At 37.9% G+C, this 23,159-nt stretch overlaps 1 protein-coding gene across 2 annotated transcripts in view; it reads right to left on the bottom strand.

Moving 5' to 3' along the window:
• RAB11B (RAB11B, member RAS oncogene family) overlaps positions 1-23,159 on the bottom strand; it is a 715,258-nt gene that overhangs the window by 165,953 nt on the left and 526,146 nt on the right. For both annotated transcript variants that reach the window (XM_044090673.1, XM_044090675.1), the window contains exons 3-4: positions 22,392-22,585; positions 6,869-6,949 (exon numbers count right to left, since the gene is read on the bottom strand). In XM_044090673.1, coding sequence (XP_043946608.1) covers positions 6,869-6,949; positions 22,392-22,585 — 275 coding nt within the window. The remainder of the gene's footprint in view (positions 1-6,868; positions 6,950-22,391; positions 22,586-23,159) is intronic.

Raw genomic sequence — 23,159 nt, 5'->3', positions numbered from 1 at the left:
TACACCCATGGAATTAATGTTTTTGGCCTTGGAGACAGACATCAAAACTTGTTCTGAAATGATCTTGGGATGAAAAGTGCTAACCTGTGGGAGAAAGTTAGGGGAAATACTGTTGTAAAGTCTGAACTAAATGTATTCACTAACGAGGTGGTTATGTCTTTTCGGCATGAGTATGTATGTTACATATTGGCTCAGTGAATTGCAGTATACTGCTTCTAAAGTTTCTGACACAGATGAAAAAGCCTTTGTAGTTGTCCTTAACATAGGTGGCAATTCTCAGTTCATACTTACCTTTGTGGGATTTCATTTTGTTTCTGAGTTATCTGTTAATGTTTTTGATTTCACTTTTCTCAGTTCATACTTACCTTTGCGGGATTTCATTTTCTTTCTGAGTTATCTGTTAATGTTTTTGATTTCACTTTTCTCAGTTCATACTTACCTTTGCGGGATTTCATTTTCTTTCTGAGTTACCTGTTAATCTTTTTGATTTCACTTTTACTGGTTGGGGTATTGCATTTGTTTTTAAGGACAGTACATGTCTTCCTCTTATTGTGTAGTTTGTTATACTGCAGTTTTAGCATAGGGATTTATTCCTGAGCTTGTATTTGTGTCCTAGGGAACTGAGGGGGTGGGTGGGTGGGGATTGCTTAAATTTCAGCAAGTTATAATCTAGTAATAATAGATTCAAATCTCTAAAAGCAGTGGCAGCGGGTTCTTCAAAGCAAGAAAGCACAGGAGAGTGCCATATATAACCCCCCCCCCAAAAAAAAAAAAAAAAACTTGCTCCCGTGCTTGTACGGCTGCACTGTTATAAATCACTTTCAGTCTCTGTTTCAGTCACTTGAGGCATACTAATCCAGTAGGAATGTCTCCTTACTGCTTCATCCAGCAGCCTGGTGAGACATTTGTTAAACTTTCTTTCTGACAGGCATGTGGATTAATGGATTAGTGGACTAAACCTAAAGATAGGCTGTTTTGAAAACAGCCCAGTAAGTGAATTAACCAGATTTTTTTTTTTGTCCTGGATCTTCTTAGAATGTTACATGAACCGAATTCCAAGCACCCAGAATAAAAAAGAAAGTTGGAAAGTAACTATTATTTTTAATTTAAAGACAATAGCATTCAAAATCTTCCTGAATGTAATAGCTTTTTTAAAATTAGGAGAGGTTGCAGCCTATCATCCATTATCATGAGCCACCCCAGCTCTAAAGACAGTAGAACTTCATGGTAAATCATGTTTCCCACTCAATGTGAAAATTACTGAACCAGTGGTCAGTTTTGATTAATGATAAACCAACTACAGGCATAGAGTATTGTGAGCTTACATTGGTGAGAACTACATTCAATATTTTTGATCCACTAGTTGGTGTTGCAGAAAATTATGTCTCATGTTTATTCTTCACTAAATACATAATAACTTGCAATTTCTTCACAAATGAGTTAAATAAAATGTTAAAGCTGAAAAACAGATGTATAATTATGCAAGGTATGATTTAAGTAGTAGTCTTATATTTTTATGTGCTTTACAATTATATTCTTTCTATTAACAAACTGTAGTGTACTGACAAATAGTTGAAGGAAAAGTAAGTGTTGAAGGAATTAAAGGATGTTATACTGGAAAGTCTAGTTTCAGAAAGTTAAAGAATTGTGGCAGATATCTACTTGAAATCAGATTAATTAAATAAGGAACAGTTATGCTCTGGCCTTCTCAGGCTGGGGAATGAGTTTTGGCAAGACACTCTGTGAGACAGTAGGGACTGGTACTGAATGTTACAAGGTTGAAGGACAATAAATTTTAAACACGTGACTCACATTTTAAAATGCATATTTGTGAGGTGTTTACATGAAGCTCTAAGCGAGAAGCACAAGGGCTGAAAATACTTTAAAATACACTGATTTGCAAAAAGTAATGTCAAAATTCTGCATGCATACAGCTAATAAGAAAAGGTATACATATGAAGTGTTTTCTATTTGCTCCTTGAGACTGATTCTGAAGATTTTAGCAGGTAGTCTCCCAGTGCTGTTTATGGAATAAACAACTACTCTGCACATCCTGAAGTGTCATTATTGATGGAGTCAAAATGTAAAATTCTTTACTTAATTTGTACTATAATATTGGGAAATGATGGTCTAATGAGATAGAATTTATTAAATCTAGACAGCATTATGCTGTCTTATTTGTGGTTTCAAAGTTATTGGAAAGAAAGTTGAAATCCTCCAGGAGAATAGTATTAGGTTCAATGGAAGGAACTCCAGTCGGTTTACTTATGCCTCGTTGGTTGCAAGTGACATGGAGGGAGTATGGTCGATGGCTATGATGTGGTACAAATTTTTGTTCACAGTATGTAGCTTAAGGTCACTGTCACATGATTTGGCTTCTTTGGAATATGGACAAGACCCCCTCAAATAATACAGACATTTTCATGGGGAGGGGTATGCAGAAAGAGGGTAGGTACTGAAATCTGGAACTACAGGGGTGCTATCTTTACAATAAACTCTGTTTATTGTAACTATGCAGATATCTATATTTTTAATGGCCAATAAGGCCCGCAAGGAATGTAACTTCTTGTTTGGGCCTCTAACATTGAGGAATGATATCTTTAATAGTCTTGATTTGTTTGATTATGCTAGTAGTTTGAGGAGACTGATCTTGCTTAAAAATGGACTATGTGAGGAAGAAAACAGTTTGACTAACATACAAAAGCCATATGAAGAGAGGTACCTAACAAAGCAGGTAGGGCTGTCAGACATCTTGTTCCAGGCCGATATACATTGGACTCCATTAGAATGGCATCAATAACTAAGCCAGCAGTGAAAGTCAATTATCCTTTGTATTGTGTCATCATCGTATCATCACCAAGAATGATGTCATTGTACTTTGCATGTATTATGTCATCATCCTACCATCACCAAGAATGATGTCATACTTTGCATGTACTATTGCATCATCCTACCATTAACAAGAATAATGCTATTATCTTTTGTATGTACTGTGACATCATTCTTGGTGATGAGAGGATGCTGCTCAAGTCTAGTTTCATACCAGCCTTAGATCCATGTTCTGAGTGCTTCATCATGTCCCTGTTCTTATGATTCAAAAAAGTGTGTCTCAAATCATTCATTCTCATGCGCACAATGACAAGGTCATACTTCAACCTTGGGTGAAGATACCTGGGGGGCTCTACTGACATGGCACTGTCCAGTTGGTTTGGCATAATTCCCTACAACAAACCTCATCAGTGTAACTCTTACACAACAGAGACAAGGAGCTGCCCCCCTGCTCATGATCTCTTCCCATAAGTCTTCACCACATAGACACAAGGTACTGGATTTTATTCTGACCTCAGGTTATTTGCTAATCTTAAAATGGCCCTTCAGGGAACTTAGATTAGTATTAACCTATGAACCTATGAACTTATGAATCAGTTATGACTAAGACATTACCAGACGTGTTAGCCTTGCTGTCTTAAGGGCATTAGCCTTACAGCATGCTGAACCCCTTTTGGTCTTCTACTGTTTGCTGTACCTATAGTGCTGTCTGCATGTAAGTGTGGTGCTGAATATACTATATAGCCAACCTACATCTTGGAGGCCTCTGAGATTTGGGAAGGGATTTCTTAAGCACCTCAGCATAAAATGGCTTATTTGCAGATTTAGGACAAATTGGGCATGGTGGTATACAGTGGATATCAATACTTACAACCAGGTAGATACTATTACCATTAAATTTGAAAGGGAGACTGGCCTCCAAGGTTAGTAAATGGGGTACCTTTTACATATATTTCCATCTAGTAGAAGAAGCAAATACTTGCCAGTAAGCATAAGGAAGTTGTCACATTGCCTCAGGATGGATAATGCTCTCAGGCTGGCTGGAGATGTTGTGGGAGATTGATACCTGATCGTTCATACTGTCTGGTGGTAAGAAGTACACTGATGAAGGTTGTTGTAGGGAATGGTCTTTACATTAATTATTAATGAGGGAAGGAGATAAGGAGTAGGGAGGCAGCTGATGAAGGTTGTTGTAGGGAATGGTCTTTACATTAATTATTAATGAGGGGAGGAGATAAGGAGTAAGGAGGCAGATCCTAATGTCTGCTGTGTAAGAAGTACACTGATGAGGTTTGTTGCAGGGAATGTTCTTTACATTAATTATTAATGATGGAGGAGATAAGGAGTAGGAAGGCAGCTCCTAATGTCTGCTGTGTAAGGAGTACACTGATGAGGTTTGTTGCAGGGAATGTTCTTTACATTAATTATTAATGAGGGAGGAGATAAGGAGTAGGGAGGCAGCTCCTAGTGTCTGGTGTGTAAGAAGTACACTGTAGAGGTTTGCTGTAGAGAATGTTGTTTTATATGAATTATTAATTAGGGGAAGAGATAAGGTGTGGGAGACTGCAACATCATGGATTCTAGTGTCTGGTGTGTAGAAAGTACACTGATAAGGTTTGTAGGGAAAGGTTTTATATTAATTATTAATTAGAAGAAGACATAAGATGTGGTGAGACTGAGATGTCATGTTTTCCAGTGTCCGCTGTGTGGAGTACATTGATAGGGTTTGTTGTAGGGAGGGTTTTTTATATTAATTATTAATTATGGGAGGAGAGGTGTAGGGAAACTGCCACTAGTTTCTGGTGTGTGTGGAGTACACTGACAGGGTGTGTTGTAGGGAGGGTTATTTTATATTAATTATTAATTATTGGAGGAGAGGTGTAGGGAGACCGCACCTAGTGTCTGTTGTGCAGGGAGTACACTGATGGGGTTTGTCATAGGGTGGGGTTTTTATATTAATCATTAATTATGGGAGGAGAGGTGTAGGGAGACTGCTCAAGTGTCTGTTGTGTAGGGAGTACACTGAATAGGTTTGTTGTGGAGAAGGATTTATATTAACTATTAATTATGGTAGGAGAGGTGTAGGGAGACTGCTCCTAGTGTCTGGTGTGTAAAGAGTATGCTGATGAGGTTTGTGGTAGGGAATGTTTTTTATGTCAATTATTAACTAGGGGGAGGAGAAATAGTTTGCTACTGAAGTAAGATAGTACAACAGAGAAAAAAGAGCAAAAAAAAGTGAAGCAGGGTACTACAGTTTGCACAACAGTAGTTTCACAAGTGTTGTAAAGCGACTTGGCAGGCTCAACTTAGATAACAGAACTACTGTGCTACCGTTGAAGTCAGGCTTTCATCCAGCATAGTTAATACAACTACTTGGTTACACCTGAAAAGTCAGGCTTTCATTTATCTTAGTTAACACAACTACTGGGATACAGTTGAAGTCAGGCTTTCGTTTTTACAATTTTGAGAATGCCTTGGCTTACACAACAAGCACAATGAACAGAAGCAGCAGTGATGAAGTGAGGCAGACTCCGCAAATGTTTTAAAAGCAGTGTAATGGCTAAGCAATTTGGCATGGTTTCCACAACAGAGGAGGGTTATATCCCAGTGAGTCAGCAGCACCAGAATGACACAGAGTAGAAGGTTGTAATCACAGTGAATCAGTAGCAGCAGTGAAAAATATAGATAATAATATCAGTAGCAATCTGTGAATGTATTGTAACAACTAACAAATAGGCACGGCTAATACAACAGCAAAGTGTTTAAATAAGAATGCAGTCATGAGCAGCAAATGTTGATACAAAATCAGTAAAGCAATAGCAACAACTTACTGGATATTGGAAGCAATCACTTTCAATCAGATCTGGATACCACAACAGGGGACAAGTAAACGTAATGGGACAGTTTACGACAATGACTATCAGTTTGCCTTGGATGCCATAACAGCAGACAAATAACTGAAAACGGTCAGCGTACAACATGCATACAGAAGAACTTTATACTTGATATACTGAGATGCTATGCACAAGTGCCCTCAGGAGCAGCTGTCTGTAACTCTGCACAACTATGCAAAAGTGTCCACAGCAGTGTGCAAGTGTTGACAATTGTGCTGTTTGCAGTGCACAACACTGCTAGTTAAATATAGTTTTGCACTACTAAAGACTTGGTTTAGCACATAGTGATACTGCCAAAGTTAACACACTTCATACAGATTAGTTTTTTTACAAGACCAAAAGGTGTGAACACTCGGATGCATTGAAAACAGTTCTCAACACTAAGTAACCAAGCCACAGACCTCACAGCACTTCCCAGGTATACTGAGATCAAGTTTACAGGTCAAGTCCAAGTAGATGTTCTTATTTATGCACATGTAGTAACAACCCATCCTCGTAGAGCTTTGACATTTGCAAACAGACTGAGTTTAAACCAATAAAGCAGAACACAGCCAATAGTACATTCACTTAGAACAACACCAGCACCCTTCTCTCACCAGACGATTCCCAGTCATTACTGCCTATGGTTCTATCAGCAATACTCACACATGCTCCTGTGCAAGTGCAACAAACAGCTGACTCATGTTTTAACCTATACATCTACAGTTACAGATCATTACTTTCCACTCACTTTTTCTGCCCTTGTTCCTTCTTCCTCCATCCCTACCACTTTGCAGTCTGAACAGGAGGGTGACTCAGTGGCAATGTGAAAAGTATAAGGAACAGTCTGAGAAGATGAAAAAGTCACAAAGAGATAGGCAAAAAGCTAAAAGTATATGTGAAAGATGAAAGGCAGTTCTTTGAGAGGGGGAATAGCAAACGTTGACACTACAAAGAACAGAAGCTGTAGCCTCTCCATTACACTGGAAAAGCAGCTCATGTTTATCTGCTGCCAAATCATCTGTTTCTGTGGAAATACAGTCATCCTTTCCCCCTTGTAAAACCCATAAATCTTTCCTCCTTTGCATTTTCACATAGTTTGTGAACTACAGAAAATATTGGTAATGACACAAAATAGCATTAAGGCTGAAAGAATTTCAGTTTACCTGTCAGAATATTTTTGAAAGCCTCTTCTACATTAGTTGAATCCAAGGCCGATGTTTCAATAAAAGATAAATTGTTTTTTTCTGAAAAAAAAAAAGATAAACCCATTAATCCACACTGAATCAATACAGATATACATCTTTAATGTCACACATTAAGAGGTAAATTTCTTACTTTGGTTAAAAAATTACAAGGAGAAGGCAAGGTAATATTCTGTGTTGCTTAGTGTATGATGATCTGTAATATAAACACATTACTACACTTCAATCTATTTTAGTTTGTGCTTCTAGTCTTTTTAAAACGTGTAATCATGTGTTTCTCATTTTCTTCGTATATTACACGTTGTCAAACTGTGGTAAAAAAATCTATCTGAGAAGTACATATACAGGTATGCTATAATTAAACATGCAGGACACAAATGAACAGGCTCATTAAATGTAGTTTTATTATACAAAAAATTACAAGTTTTAGAAGAGCTCTTTTCTGTCAACATGTTGGAGCTGAGGGTTATAACAACTGTAGTGATAGTGACAAAGGCAAAATCCTGTGAAGGTTTTCTTTGTTATTGGCAGACTTCTAAACAGTCATTTAAAGAGCAATGATGAAAGAAAGCCTGTCTGTGAACAGTCTAAAATGGAGGACAGTAAACAGCATAGAACTGTGACAGAGGGGCTTTGTGAAATACATTAAATTCTGAGTAATTTTGCAAAATCTGAAAAAATGTTTCGGATTAGAAACAAAAATGGAGCAGAGTCAAAACAGGCTGACACAAGTTTAATAATTATTGTATAAAAGTACAAATGTTAGCGCTTTCGGGATAAACCCTTCATCAGACAATAGCATATAAAACAAAAAAATAATAGGAATAGCATATAAAAGGGCGGCGCAGTGGTGCAGCTGTTAACGTTGTCACCTCACAGCAAGAGGTTCTCCTGTTCGATTCTCGGCTGGGGTGACTTCTGTGTGGAGTTTGCATCTTCTCCCTGCGTTTGCGTGGGTTTCCTCCGGGTACTCCGGTTTCCTCCCACATTCCAAAGACATGCATCTGGAGCATTTCTCCCCAGGCTTCCGCTGAAAACAGGCTCTGTGGAACCTAGATGGACTTTCCCGGTCAAAAAATGTTAAATAAATAAAATAAAAAAAAAAATACCATTATATACCATTTAAAACACTAATTAAGAACAAAGCAACCAATCACATTCAATGTATAACCCGCCTCCTTTTCAGGGCCGGTTTTAAAGGAATAGAGCTATTCAGACCAGGTGAACTGTCTGCTGCTAACTCAATAATCCATTTCATTTCATTATATTCAGTAATATTCACAACATCACCCCCTCTTTTATTCATGCTGATAATATGTATGGCCATGAAGGAGAAGACATGATCTGGGAAAAGTAAAGAATGTTGGTAAAGGCTAAAGGGCATTACGTTCATCTTTCAAGCTTATGGATGATAAATGGTTCACAACTCTAGTTTTCAATTTACAATTTGTCTTGCCCACATAGAAACTGGGGCAAGATCTACACTGTGTCAAGTATATCACATTCTCAGTATGGCAATCCGCATAGAATTCAAAAATGTACCTTCTATTTGTGACTGGATGTATAAAATAATTTTTACCACTTGTATAGGAACAAGCCTTGCAGTGCCTGCAAGGAAAAGTCCCTATTCTATCAGAAATAGATACATGTTTTTGTTTCATATTGGGTTCATGACAAAGCAGATCTTTTTAAGTTGCTACTGCGTCTAAAAGTTAATTTTGGTTCAACATCCAGTACATCCTTCAAACCCTCATCACTTCTAAGTATTTTCCAATTTTGTTCGGTAATACTGCAGATGCCATTGATATTATTGCTATAATGCAACATGACTCTGGGCTTACTTTCATACTTAGGGCCTCTCTTGGCCCTATTTGCTGTATAATATCTATTTATCTGAAAACCATTGACCCCACCCTTTCAGCTGTCTCCTGCAGCCCCCCTTTGATTTGAAGTCACCAGCCACCACTGGTAAAGGGCATTATGTTCATCTTTCAACTTTATGGATGATAAATGGTTCAGAACTCTAGTTTTCATTTACAATTTGTCTTGCCCACATAGAATCTGGGGCAAGATCTACACTGTGTCAAGTACATTTGTGAATTCTATGCGGATTGCCATACTGACAATGTGACATACTTGACACAGTGTAGATCTTGCCCCAGTTTCTATGTGGGCAAGACAAATTGTAAATTGAAAACTAGAGTTCTGAACTATTTATCATCCATAAAGTTGAAAGATGAACATAATGCCCTTTAGCCTTTACCAACATTCTTTACTTTTCCCAGATCATGTCTTCTCCTTCATGGCCACACATATTATCAGCATGAATGAAAGAGGGGGTGATGTTGTGAATATTACTGAATATAATGAATTGAAATGGATTATTGAGTTAGCAGCAGACAGTTCACCTGGTCTGAATAGCTCTATTCCTTTAAAACCGGCCCTGAAAAGGAGGCGGGTTATACATTGAATGTGATCGGTTGCTTTGTTCTTAATTAGTGTTTTAAATGGCATATAATGGTATTTTGATTTATATGCTATTGTCTGATGAAGGGTTTATCCCAAAAGTGCTAATGTTTGTACTTTTCTACAATAATTATTAAATTTGTGTCGGCCTGTTTGGACTCTGCTCTTCATTTTTGCTTCTAAATATCAATATTCGTATGAGCAGAGACCTTAAGAGAAGTGAGAGGTTTTGTTTGCTTACTGTTTTGTTCAATGTTTGGGATTAGAATTAGTTAGATTTCAACAGGACACTGGTTCCCATCACATAGTCTGCTGATAAAGCTTTATGAAACAGGGACACAGACAGTAAAGTCAGGCACTGAATGAAAACAAATGGATTGATAAACAGAGATGGAATTAAGAAATTGTGATTTGCCTGTAGAAAGTACCCTGCACAGCGACCAAATAAAATACAGTCTCAGGAAATGGGGTTGGTGTGTTTTTACTCAGTTGAAACCTCCAAGAATGAAACATTACAGTTTGAATTGTTTGTAAACATGCATACTTGTACAGTTGAACTTTCAAATGCAAGACAGTCTTTCCAGTCATTAAAAAAAAAATCCTACAGGGAAATACTAAAATATGGCAGCAGCCACAGCAAACTAATGTGATGACTATGCAGCTATGACAAGAAAGGTTACTAATAACTGTCTAGTATATAAGAAACGTATGTAATGTAATAGCTAAACAGTTCTGTGCAAGTAAACATATAATACATAGCCACGTCTTTATAAAAACACTATACTGCATTATGGTTAAAAGTTAGCTACTTAAAAGCATTTGCATTCTACTGCTATGTGTCAGTACTTCACAAAATACTCTGCTCTTGTCCCTCCCTTCAGCACTCCGGAAGTTTCTTCAAGTGGCCAGGACAGCAGTTTATGATGCCAGCTATATTCATCAGGAAACTGTTTCCTCAAAAATGTCTTTATTCAGAGGCTTTCCACCAGCTATGACATGGACATATACCTCTAGACAAGTCCTATGGCCATGCTGGTGCCAGTCACCTATCTGGCAGTATGACTCTGGGCAGCTATGGTCTTTCTTCTTTTCCAAGGTGTGGTTCTAGACATCCTTTCCTCTCCATGTACGCACCTAGCAATTCATTCATTTACAGGCACTGATCTGCTCATGCAATTGTGTGTGTGTGTGTGTGTGTGTGTGTGTGTGTGTGTGTGTGTGTGTGTGTGTGTGCGTGCGTGCGTGTGTGTGTGTGTGTGTGTGTGTGTGTGTGTGTATATACAGATATAGTTTCATATATACATATGTCTATATAAATATCGATCTATATATATATATATATATATATATATATATATATATATATATATATATATATATATACATATACACATACACACACACACATATTCATCTGGCTGTGATTATCCATATATCTCTGGAAAATATTCTGGTCTGGACCACCACCCATCAGACCTGTTAAATGTATCATTTTTTGGAGGAAAGTTCCTGTTTTCGGACCATTTTTAGGATGCCCCTATTTTTGGTGGTATGTCCCTATTTTCAGGCTTGATTTAACCCCTCACACAATTTTCTGAATCCCCCTCATCACATGTGATTTTTGAAGATGTCTACCACAAAGAAAACCACACTACATGACCAACACACTAGTGGCAGCAACAATTTAAGTAAAGATGACGCATATCTTACGTTTTTCTTTTCCTGAAGTAAAAATAAATGACTGGTAGAATTTTATGACAGTTCATTAAAGTCTACCAATTTTACACTGTCTCTGTGATAATGTGGTTTTATTTTTCAAACATTTTTGTCACCCTCTATGTTTTTTAATATGTGTTTCTGAGCAGCATTCCACATTCCTACTAGAAGTAGAAAAAGTTATGTGCTTTGTATTATGCAAATTATATGCTAATTACATGTCCAGACTTTTAGCTAGAGATTCCTGTTTCTCAAAGGCCTTTGTTCCTATTTTCAGTTTCTGCAGGGTTGGAGTTATGCCATCCTTCCATATATGGCTGCAGCACAAGGAACAATAAAAAAGATACAAAAATAACAATAAACAATGAATTATCAGGAGGTACTCGCTTTATTAAAATCATAAAAATGCTTGAGAACTTGGCACAGACTTCATTTGTCATGTATTAATTATCATCTGTTGTTAATGGTCTCAGCATCTAGTTACCACAGATCTCACCTGGAAGTTGTATTCTGAAGTACTACAACAACAATGTATGTTGGTACTAGGTCACTATCATTTCTGAAATCTGAAACCTTCAACACTGGCCCTAATAAAGGCTGTCCCTCCTGCAACTTCACAATTCACCACACACGAGCAGCTCCAAAATGAACAGATGGTCAATTAGACTGTCCACAATAAAAGGGTAGTCGGCCCACAGATAAAAACTATATTTTATTGTTAAAAGATACAACACGAAACACACACAACTGGATTAAGCGCTTTCATCTCCCATCCGGAGACTTCATCAGAATCAAAGGCATAATTGTATTCTCCATTTAAATATTAACTATTTATTTCTAATTGGTCATCCAGTAATGAATTTGGAAATTTAACTCTTAGCTTACTTGTATTAATTCAAAACCATATACAGTACATAGTACATAAAAACCTCCTAGACTCATAGTACCCTTATATATATATATATATATATATATATATATATATATATATAATTTATATTAAAATGTTAAAATGTTGAAAGATTTATATAAAATAAATAGGCAAGTAAAAGAAAAAAAAGAATATCACAATTTAGAGTTTTAGCAATGGCTCAACAAATCCTATAGTAAAATGTCAAAGCAACAACGCAGCACACCCACAGGATAAATGCTCCGTTCCACAAGAAGAAACAAAATATATCCAGAACTATAATGAAGGTAACGGAGCAAACAAGTAGACTCAAAGCTCTTAAAAAATCAGTAAATAATTTATTTATAAGATCCAGTAAGCACTTTCGCTTAAAAGCTTCATCAGACTGTTACGAGCTTAAAAGTTTAGACCTTTTAACAGCACATTTTCTTCTTCAGTAGTAAGTATGTAACTAGAAATATTCATAATTAGTGAGTTACTACATTCCCCCACATCTTTTTTAAAGTCTGGTTGTATTCGCCTGAGTGTTTCCGTTTCTGTCGGCCCCGACTCATAGATCGGGACTGTCTCCCCCCTTTTTCCATCCGAACAGGTAAAGAAAAAAAAATAGTTTCCACTGGGGGAGTATTGGATTTATTTAGAAGCATAGGATAGATCTTAGGTCTAACCACAGGTTCAGATAAATGAGTTTGGTTAACATTCTTATTAACTATTACATTAGGATATAGGATATACTGTAACAGTCTGATGAAGCTTTTAAGCGAAAGCGCTTACTGGATCTTATAAATAAATTATTTACTGATTTTTTAAGAGCTTTGAGTGTACTTGTTTGCTCCGTTACCTTCACTATAGTTCTGGATAAATCCTATAGTAAAACAGAGACCGATACAATCGGAAAACTGAAAACAAATGGGATATATTATGAGAAATGTAAGACTCTTAATTTTATTTATTTATTTATTTATTGACATTTGTTAACCGGGTTAGTCCAACTGGGTTAGTGTCCCATTTTCAGTGGAGACCCGAGGAGAAAAGCTCCAACAAATACAATATATGATCACAGAACAAGGAAAAACAATTATTACAAACAATAATAGCAAACAATAGAAATAAACATCTACATGTGTAGAAATAAACAACCACATTTTTTGTTTCTTTGAAAAAATTAAATTCTTAGTTGCTGAACAGATGAGGAAAGTCAAGAGTGATAGTAGGATGTAATGAGAGAGATATGAGTGTGGGAGGAGTGGAGAGCTAAGTCGGGTCATAGCAGGGACAGGTTCTGGAATTTAGTAATTGTGTCTTCAGTTCTTTTTTAAATAGTGGAGTATGAGAGATAGAGCGTATATCAAGGGGAAGTTTATTCCAAGCTTGAGCCACGGAATGCTTGTAGAGTTGCTTACCAACAGACTTGTTAGGGTGGTAGACATCAAACAATTGCTGATTTGAGGTGCAGAGAGATCGAGAAGGGGTGTAGATGGAAACAAGGAGAGATAGGGAAGGACAGCAGGAGGGTTTAAACAGAATAGAGTGCAGCATGTGAAATTGGTAGAGATGAAGTAATTGTGGGAGTTCCAGCCATTGTAGAGAGTTTAAGGCAATACAGTGGTGTGTGTTGTTTGGGCAGTTAGTAATGAATCTGGCTATTTTGTGGTAGGTTTGTTGAAGTTTGTTCAGGGTAGTAGTTTGAATATTTGTGAGAACTGGGGCAGCATAGAGGAGAGAGGGGAGGAGAAGTGCTTGTCCAAGGGTGAGTCCAGCCTCAGGAGTGAGGTATTTTCTATTCCGATATAGGAGACCAAGTTTTTGACGGGTTTTCTTTATGCATTGCTGTATATGCTTATTGAATTTTAGTTCATCGTCAATGATAACCCCTAAGAGTTTAGTGTGGGTGTCAGGATGGATGGCTGTATTATTACAAGATTTAATGACAGAGGAAGATCTATGTTGAGCAAGAGAACGGGGGAGGAAGAGCAAGAGGGTTTTTTTTTTGGGATTTAGGATTAGTACGTTTTTTGAAAGCCATTGTTCCGTGGAGAGTAGAGCTTTTTGGGTAAGAGTGTGTAGGTCAGAGATGTTATCGGCTATAGAAATAATAGTGGAGTCATCAGCGTATTGAATGAGAGATGAATTATTGCAAGAGGTGAAGAGGTCATTAGTGAAGATATTGAATAAAAGGGGGCCTAAGATGGAACCTTGTGGAACCCCAGTAGAGACAGGCAGGAAAGGAGAATATGAGGAGAGCCATTTGACAGATTGTTGGCGTCCAGATAGACAGCTAGTGAACCAGCTGAGGGTGGAGGAGGATAGGTGAAAGTTTGCAAGTTTAGATAGAAGTAAAGGATGGGATACAGTATCAAAAGCTTTGGAGAGGTCTAGAAAGAGTCAGGAAGTAGGTGTATTATTGTCCAGAGATTCTGCAATGGTGTGGGTGAAGGAGAGTAGAGCAGTATTAGTGCTATAATAGGGGTGGAAACCATGTTGGGTAGGGATGAGTAAGTTGTGATTGAGAAGGTGGTTTAGAAGCTGAGTATGGATACATTTTTCTAGGATCTTAGATAGGGGGGATAGAATGGCAATAGGTCGATAGTTGGTAGGATCAGTAGAGTTGCCTCCCTTATGGAGAGGGGTGGTGTAGAAAGATTTCAAAAGAGTAGGAACAGTAGATTCTAGCATGGATCTATTAATTAATATAGTCACAGGGTAGGCAATAGAGTCAGCTGCACGTTTGAGGAAGGTGGGAGGTAATGTATCAGTAGAGAGAGAGCAGGGTTTGAGTTTGAGCACTAGAGATTTGATGTAAGAAGTGGGAAGTGGCTGGAAGGAGAAAAAAGTGTTAGTGGGGCTGGGTGTTGGATCAGGTAAGGAGTAGGAGTTAGTTTGAGAGGGTAGGAGGTTTTGGATGGAGGAGATGAAGTGGGAATTTAGTAGGGAAGCTGTTTCCTCCGGAGTTGAGTTTGGGTAGGGAGAAGGGTTAGAGGGAGAGCCTGGGTAAAGGATGCTATTTAGTGTAGACCAGAATTTACGGGGGTTAGATCTATGTTTATGCTGGCCTGAGCTATAAAATGATTTTTTTGTCTTTGTCTGTTTTTTGGCAAGATTACGTAGTTGTCTGTAATTGAGATACCTTCTTAAACCTTACTTGTCAAAATTTAAGACTCTAGTACTAGACAATTGGTATTTGAATCAATGTATTGTCTGGAAAATAGTGCCCAAAGGGCTGAGGCTTAATACATTTCCGAACAATGCAGAAAGAGGTTCTGAATTTTTTAAAAGTATCATGGACATTTTAAATGACTGTGGGTTGGCCATTTTAAAGGTTATGATTAAAAATAACGAATGCATTATGGCTAAACTGAAAAATGATATAGATGAATTATACAAGGAAATCAATGATGATTTACTGTTTTCAGTTAATGAGTATAAAAATGACTATTTTAGAGTACTGCAAGATGTGGACAAATTAATGGTTAAAAACCATAAGAGAAAAGTTGCTAAATTAGACAGAGATTTAAGAGTATGAACAGGGTAAAGCCTACATATGCGAATTCTGTACATATAGCAGGGGTAATACAGAATTTCAATATGGGAACAAAGATGTTCTCACATATACATATACATATAGGATGGGAAGAGAGTTTAGAACAGGTCAAGGTAATTATACAAGGGGGAGGGGGACAGATATTCAAGATACTAATGCATATGAGGAAAGTAATTACAATCATGGGTACCCTTTAGGGGAGGAAGGCCCCAGGAGGTTGGAAAGGATACGGAATCTACCCCACCAACCCTCCTATGCAGAAGTTACAGGGAATTTTCACCCCCAGCCCCCAGGGAGGCAACGTTCAAGGACTTAATAGAAGTTAGTACTGTCTCAGGTGTTATTAACACTGAAGGGTGGTTATATTACACTTGTTCATGCTATGACAGATAGTATTGTAGACATTCATACGGATGAAGTTGGGTCTAATAAATCTATGAAGAGTGATGATTCAAGGAACATTGTTCACACTTTTAACAATTTCAATATTTACAATTACACAGACTTTGTGACTGATGAGAATTATTTTTCCTTGTTTTTAAAAGGGTTTACTTTTGTACCGGTACAAAAAATGAAATTGGAGGATGTTATTTTGGACATTAAACTATTTACAAGGAAATTAAACGTAGAATATATGTTTAAGGACTCACCAGGATTAAATAAGGTCTATTTTGAACAAAAGAAGTATCTATAATCCCCCACTTCACCAAGATTTACAAAATTTTGAGATGTGTGTTATAAGTCAAATAATTAATGAGTATAAAATACATAGGCATTACCATCCTAATTTGTCCCTAGATGAAGCATGACTGTTAAAAGAACTAAGTTAGAACAATAAGATAAGGGTTATGAAGACGGATAAGGGGGGGAGGTGGTGTGGTACTTATGGAATAATGGGATTACACAGCCAAAATGCTGGGTATTTTAAATACAGGGAACAGATATGCATCAGTATTCAAAAATGAACTTAATATTTCATATTGGAAAATAGATTTGATTTTGGAAGACAATTTGATGCAGGGACTTATTGATTTACAACTATACCAGTTTTTGAGTGTAACCAAACCGACTATTCCAGCAATTTTTGGCATTCCCAAAGTTCATAAAGGGATAGATAATCCACCCCTTAGACCCATAGTTACTTCTGAAGGGTCAAAAACACAACCCCTAGCAATTTTTGTGGCTACAAAGTTAAAAAGTTTTTGCAGTAGGTACCCCCATATACTTATTGATTCATGGGACTTTTTAAATAAAATTGGGACCACGGAATATAATAGAAACATCACATTTTTGACTATTGATGTTACAGATCTTTTTCCTGTGATACCTCATGAGACTGGATTAAATTGGATTGAACAGATGTTTAAATGTTTAGATGTTTAGAGTTTGGTTTCCTGAAACAAAACAATTTTAAACTACTACTGGAGAATATGGAAATGGTGCTGAAATATAATTATACATATATTTCCAAGGGGAATTGTACCACCAATTGGATGGGGTAGCCATGGGTTCTTCCTGTACTGCCATTTATGCAAACATTGTTATGTTATACTGGGAGACACATTACATTTTTAATTCTAGTTATTTTGAATATATAGAGAGATATTATTGTTTCCTGGATGATATATTTATTTTATGGAAAGGACCATGTGAGTTGATAAACCCATTTATGGAATTTTTGAATAGCAGTACCGAGTTTTTACATTTTACACATGAGGTGGGTTTGGAGGATATTCAGTATGTAGATGTTAGGCTTACTAAGGACAATATTAACAACAGGTTTAGATCCAACATCTATAAGAAAAAGTGTTTTTCTAACTCTTACTTACATTATGATAGTGACCATCCCCATTTCCTAAAGCATAACATAGTGAAAGGACAGATGGTAAGAATAGCTAGGATGACATCAGAGGAAAAGGATTTTATTAGTGAAATCAATTATGTCCACAAACTTTTTGGTGAACAGGGATATCCAGATAATCTAATCAACCCTATTAAAAATAAAATTTTGAGGGGTTGGGGGACTATATATTTACCCTTATGCACAAGTGGTGAAGTAATTAGCAAGAGAAAGAAATTGAATGAAACTAAATAGGTTGTACCTCAGACACCATACTTGGTAATAACTCAGGGTCAGAATATAGGATGGGTTAAAAATGTTTTAGTAACACTTGGGACATGTTCAAAAGAATGCTCAGTAAGCTAGATAGTTTTAAGAGACCCCTCAGACACAGTTATAAGAGGAATTACAATTTAAAATAAATTTTAGAAAATCAAAAAGTTGAATACAAAGGAGGGGCAAGTGTTAGGCTTGGAACATTTAAATGTGGGAGGTGTTCCCAGTGCCCTTTTATAGCAGGAGTCAAGGACTTAAAAATACAGAGTATTTCCTACAAACATAGAAGCAAGACATACTCCAGTTGTTATAAAACAGGGGTGGTATATCTTGCTTATTGTACATCTTGTTGGGCAAATTATATAGGGAAGACTGAACGTAATCTAAGACAGCGTATATATGAACATATGTATGATATAACTAGAAAGAATGAAAACAATGCTTTATATAGGCATATTCAAACTTGTGATAAAGCAGGGTGTTGGAAAAGGTGAAGCATAGTGAGGGGGGATTGGGAAACTAAATTATAATTTAGGGAGATGATCTGGCATCTAAGACTGGATGCATGTTATAATCCATGATTAAATGACCACACCTCCATAACCCCAGCCCTCAAACTATTAGCTACCAACCCTAAAAGATAAAACTTTTACACAATACTGTATGCTATACAGTACAGATACATACATACATACATACATATATATATATATATATATATATATATATATATATATATATATATATATATATATTATAACATACGTATTAACTAATTATTTGCTAGGGCAGTCGTATAGTTATGTTTTTTAGAGGTCTGATTGCTTGCTTTGGTGTTGCTATTTCATTATTTATTTAGATAGGGTTGAGAGGTGTTATTGGAGCTGCTCGTGTGTGGTGAATTGTGAAGTTGCAGGAGGGACAGCCTTTATTGGGGCCAGCATTGAATGCTTCAGCATTTTGGTTACTTTGTGTTTTGTGCTTGATCACTATAATTTCTCAGAGGGATTTGATGCGCTGGTGTCTGTTTCACAAGGATCCACTACTAGTACTGGAAGTTAGGCCACCTGCAGTTCCTGTTAAAACGTTTAACAACATCCAAATGAATAAAGAAATTTAAAAATAAGAACCCAAGAAATGACGGGATGTGAGGAAGGAAGTTGTGTTTTAGGAAGTGACTAATGGTGTCACAAGAGTGTGGGTGACAAGCTACAGTGCATCGACAGTTCCACATCTAGCTGGTGCAGACCAAGAAGAGGATTTGGGAAGGGAAAGGGTAATCCTACATAAGTAACAGGTCTTGGGATAAGCAGGAAACACCACGCGTAGTATCTGAACCAATAATATTTCTCCCACATCAGTGTTAAAGGCTCCTAGACCTTCTGAAAGTACATACCTCTCCCATAAAAGAAATGGTATTATCAGTTACACAAAATGAGCAGCTGAAGGTATTGCACAGGTAATCAGTACTTCTGTATACAATAAAACACAAAGAGAGAGAAACAATACGCTCTCTACTGTGCAGAAGCACCTTACATTTTGTCATTTTCTGTAGTTGTAGTCATCCACTTACTTCATCCCTTGTTCTCAGCACGTCTGGGATTCACCTCTGACAACTCCTCACACCTGAGTGACTTGTTTCATAGGTTCATAGGTGTGTACTAGGATAATGGCCCAAGAGCCTTTACAAACCTAGCCCATAGGATTACCTTGGCATTGTGCCACCCGACCTTAGTTTCCAGTGCCTCTGTCGAATAGAGTCGCTGGAGTGATCCCCGGGGTGAATTTTCTATTTCCCATCCACTCATCAAGATTTCTCTTGAAGAGGGCCAGTGAGATGCTCTGTTTAACATGTATGGGAAGTCTATCCCATAGCATGGCCAGTCTCTGGGTTATGAACCTGTCCTTCCAGCACGTTCTGTTGGTAATGAGGTTGAGGTCTCTGGAGCGTGTGGTGAGGAGGGATTGGAATCTCTTTAGATGTAGCATTTCTAACAGAGCTGGATCAGGCATGGCTTTGTAAGTCAAGCAGAGATCGCCTCTAAGTAGGTGATATGAGACACAGAATAGTTGGGAGTTTTTTGAGTCTGTCCATATAGGACAAGTGTTTAAGGCCTAGGATCCTCTTTGTGAGGTACTTTTGTGGCCTCTCCAGTTGTTGCAGGTGTCTAGTAAGGTACATGCCAAATGGGACACTATACTTGATGATTGGCCTAATGAGGGAAGAGTAGAGGGAGACAATGACCTCTTTCTTCCTGCATGCAAAACCTTTAGTAATGAGATGTGCCACATAGAAGGACTTTCTGACCACAGTGGCAGTGTGGTGGTCAAAAGAGAGGTTGCTGTCAACCTATGTTCCCAGATCTCTTATAACGCCTTCTGTGTTCAGTGGACTACCATCACTGTTGCAGTTCATGGGAACTGGGTTTTTCCCAAAGGGGATGACGACACATTTTTTGGCATTGAGCTTAAGGCCATGGTTCTGAGACCAGTCGTTGGTCTCAGTGAGGCCTTTCTGTAGGATGTCAACATCATTTGGGGAGTTAATAATGGCTCCCAACTTACAAGCATCTGTGAACTTTGTCAGCCAGAGTCCCTTCATGTTGGATTGGACTTCTGAGAAGTAGATACCAAACAGGAGAGGACCCAGGACCAAAGCCTGTGGGACTCCACTCTTGACTGGTCCACAGTCTGACTTGGAGTCAGCTACTTTCACACTATGGGTTCCATCTGAGCCAGTTTGCAACCCACTTAGTGATATAGGGTTTGATGCCTAGCTTAGTGATTTTTTTCTATGAATCCTGAGTGGGGAATGGTATCAAAGGCCTTGGCCAGATCAAGGTAGGCTGTATGAACCCACTTTGCCTTCACCCACCTTGCCTTCATCCACAGCTCTCGTGACTGACTGACTCAAAGAAGTTGACCAAGTTGAGCAGGCATGATCTACCCTTCACAAAACCAAACTGTGTGGGATCCAGAGTTTGGAGATTCCCTATATCCTTGTTTATTAGGTCCATGATGATGCGTTCCATAGCTTTGCATATCAGACTTGTCAGACTAATGTGGAGATAGTTCCCAGGGTCTGTAGTCACTCCTACATTGTGGAGAGGGATGACTATAGCAGTGTGCCATTCATTAGGGACAAGGCCTAAGGCGAGGCTGTGATTGAACAGGGCAGACAGGTGAGGTCCCAGTTCACTCTGCAGTTCATGTAGAACACAGCCAGGGATATTGTCAGTCCTATAGAAGCTGTATTCTTGGCCTTGAACAGTGCTGTTTTAACCTGTGTAGCACTGGGTGTCTGGCAATCTACTGGTATTGTGATTGGTCCTTTGGGAGGGAGAGGTAAAATTGACACTGAATCTGTCGGCCAGTATATTGGCAATATCTGTTGGCTTGGTATAGGAGGTACCATTGTGCAGTAGCTCAGAGCAAATCTGGGTATTGCCGCGGAGGTTCTTTACATAACTATAGAAAGCCTTGTGGTTGTCTTTACTAGCTGCTGCAATTCTGTTTTCATAGCTGGCTTTAGAGGATTTGATGAGGGATCTCAACTTTTTGTTGAGGCTGATAAGAGAGTTTTTCCAGTCTTGGGACTTCACCTTATTCCACATCAGTTTCATCCTTTTGTTGTAGAGTTTGTTTATGGCAGGGGACCACTAGATTGGCTTCCTTTTTTTGGAGGAGAGCGTCTTGGTTTCTCACACTCTTTAACAGGATTGTCAAGGCACCCAGGTCTTTCTACAAAGGCTAGTACTGACTGCAAACTGCTCCTTTGTTACAAGAGAAGGAACACGTATCCCAGACTGCCAGACTCACCCTAACCCAGTGCAACTTAATACAATTTAATTTTTGTTAAAATCTAGATGAAACGATGTACTGGGAGAATATATATATGCGTGTGTGTGTATGTGTGTGTGTGTAAAATATATGCGAGTGTGTGTGTGTGTGTGTGTGTGTGTGTGTGTGTGTGTGTGTGTGTGTGTGTGTGTGTGTGTGTGTGTGTTTGTTGTGTTGTGTGTAAGTCAAGGTGCAATGAGACTGCCAATTGTGGTTGAGCAGTTTAATTACAATTCATCTTTTTCTGAAGAGAAGCTTTTATATCATATATATGAAACACAATTGATGTCAGCAAATCAATATCACATTTTTGTGAAAAAAAAAATGAATGCCAACATCATCGAAAAAAGGAAAACAAATTGTTTACTTTTCATATCGCTTAATCCTAGCCCTAAAGGTAATTTCAGGGCACATTTGGATGGATATCAGTACTGGCAGGGAAAAGAGGTTTTGTAAGTTAATGTGTTGGGGTTAGGGATACCATACAAAAGTAAACTGGCATGGGGGAATAGTCATAGGAGATGCCACTGACATGATAAGGGCTTCAGCCAATACCTTGTATCATCATCTGCGTAATATTAGAGAACATGAATATGATTCTAGCACTGTCCTTGATTTGTGGATAAAAGCTCTCTAACCTGGTATTTTCCTGGGAGAATTATTAAAACTTCTTTGTAGAAACTTAGGTTGCAATGATATACCAGATATACCATATGAGATGCTATACCATCTGTCTGCAAATTCAGCATAAACCAAGCCACTGCCTGTTGGCTGACTAATGATAGTTATACAGTTATGCAATGAGCTCTTTATTATACATGCAGCTGTCACTCTTTCTAGCTTTGTATAGAAATACATATGAAGAGTGACTCGGGATATTTCAACTGTTACTCACCTGCGAAGGCCCGTGCCTCGTCTGTGGGCACAGCTCTGAGATGGCGAAGGTCACTCTTGTTTCCAACAAGCATAATGACTATATTGTTGTCTGCATGGTCCCGGAGCTCCTTCAGCCACCGTTCCACATTCTCATATGTCAAGTGTTTGGCAATATCGTATACCAGCAGTGCCCCAACAGCACCGCGGTAGTACCTGAAAATAAATAAGATACTTCTTAATACAGTAAAAAGTTAGAGACATTCTTCACTACATTTAAGATATAAAATGCCTTACTGGATTCCACATTAATGAACACCTGAATATTTAGCTGGTGCTCTTCGACCGATCAGAGCACAGTGTACTTATAGGTCAGTGAAACATCACAATGTAGTTTATTAAATTTGTGGTCCTCACATCACTTGTTGGTTATAATGTTTGTCATTTATGTTTAATTAATAACTGGCCAACATATACAGTTATCATAAAAAGAAAGTGCAAAAAGCTGAGTTATGCCTTGACATTCACTGGCCTTGCTACACAATGCAATACAGCAGGGACTTCTACTAGGATGACAATGTGCTGAAATACAAGCATCATTTACATTCATAGATATCCCAGACACACAGTAATGCTCAGTTACACTAAGACTACTCTATCAGGGATATATCGTAAGACAGGATCACAGCTTTCAAATGCTCGTGATTTTGTCTTTAAACTTTGTCCAGCAAGAATGTTATGGTTTTATGGTAATACTGAGGATTAAAATCATGAAAAAGCTCTACATAAT

Source organism: Protopterus annectens, chromosome 13.part0 (genome assembly GCF_019279795.1).
Source record: "Protopterus annectens isolate FY-2018-M chromosome 13.part0, PAN1.0, whole genome shotgun sequence".
Classification (NCBI taxonomy): Eukaryota; Metazoa; Chordata; order Ceratodontiformes; family Protopteridae; genus Protopterus; species Protopterus annectens.
Note: the sequence above shows the minus strand (reverse complement) of the source record. Positions and strands in the feature narration are given on the sequence as shown.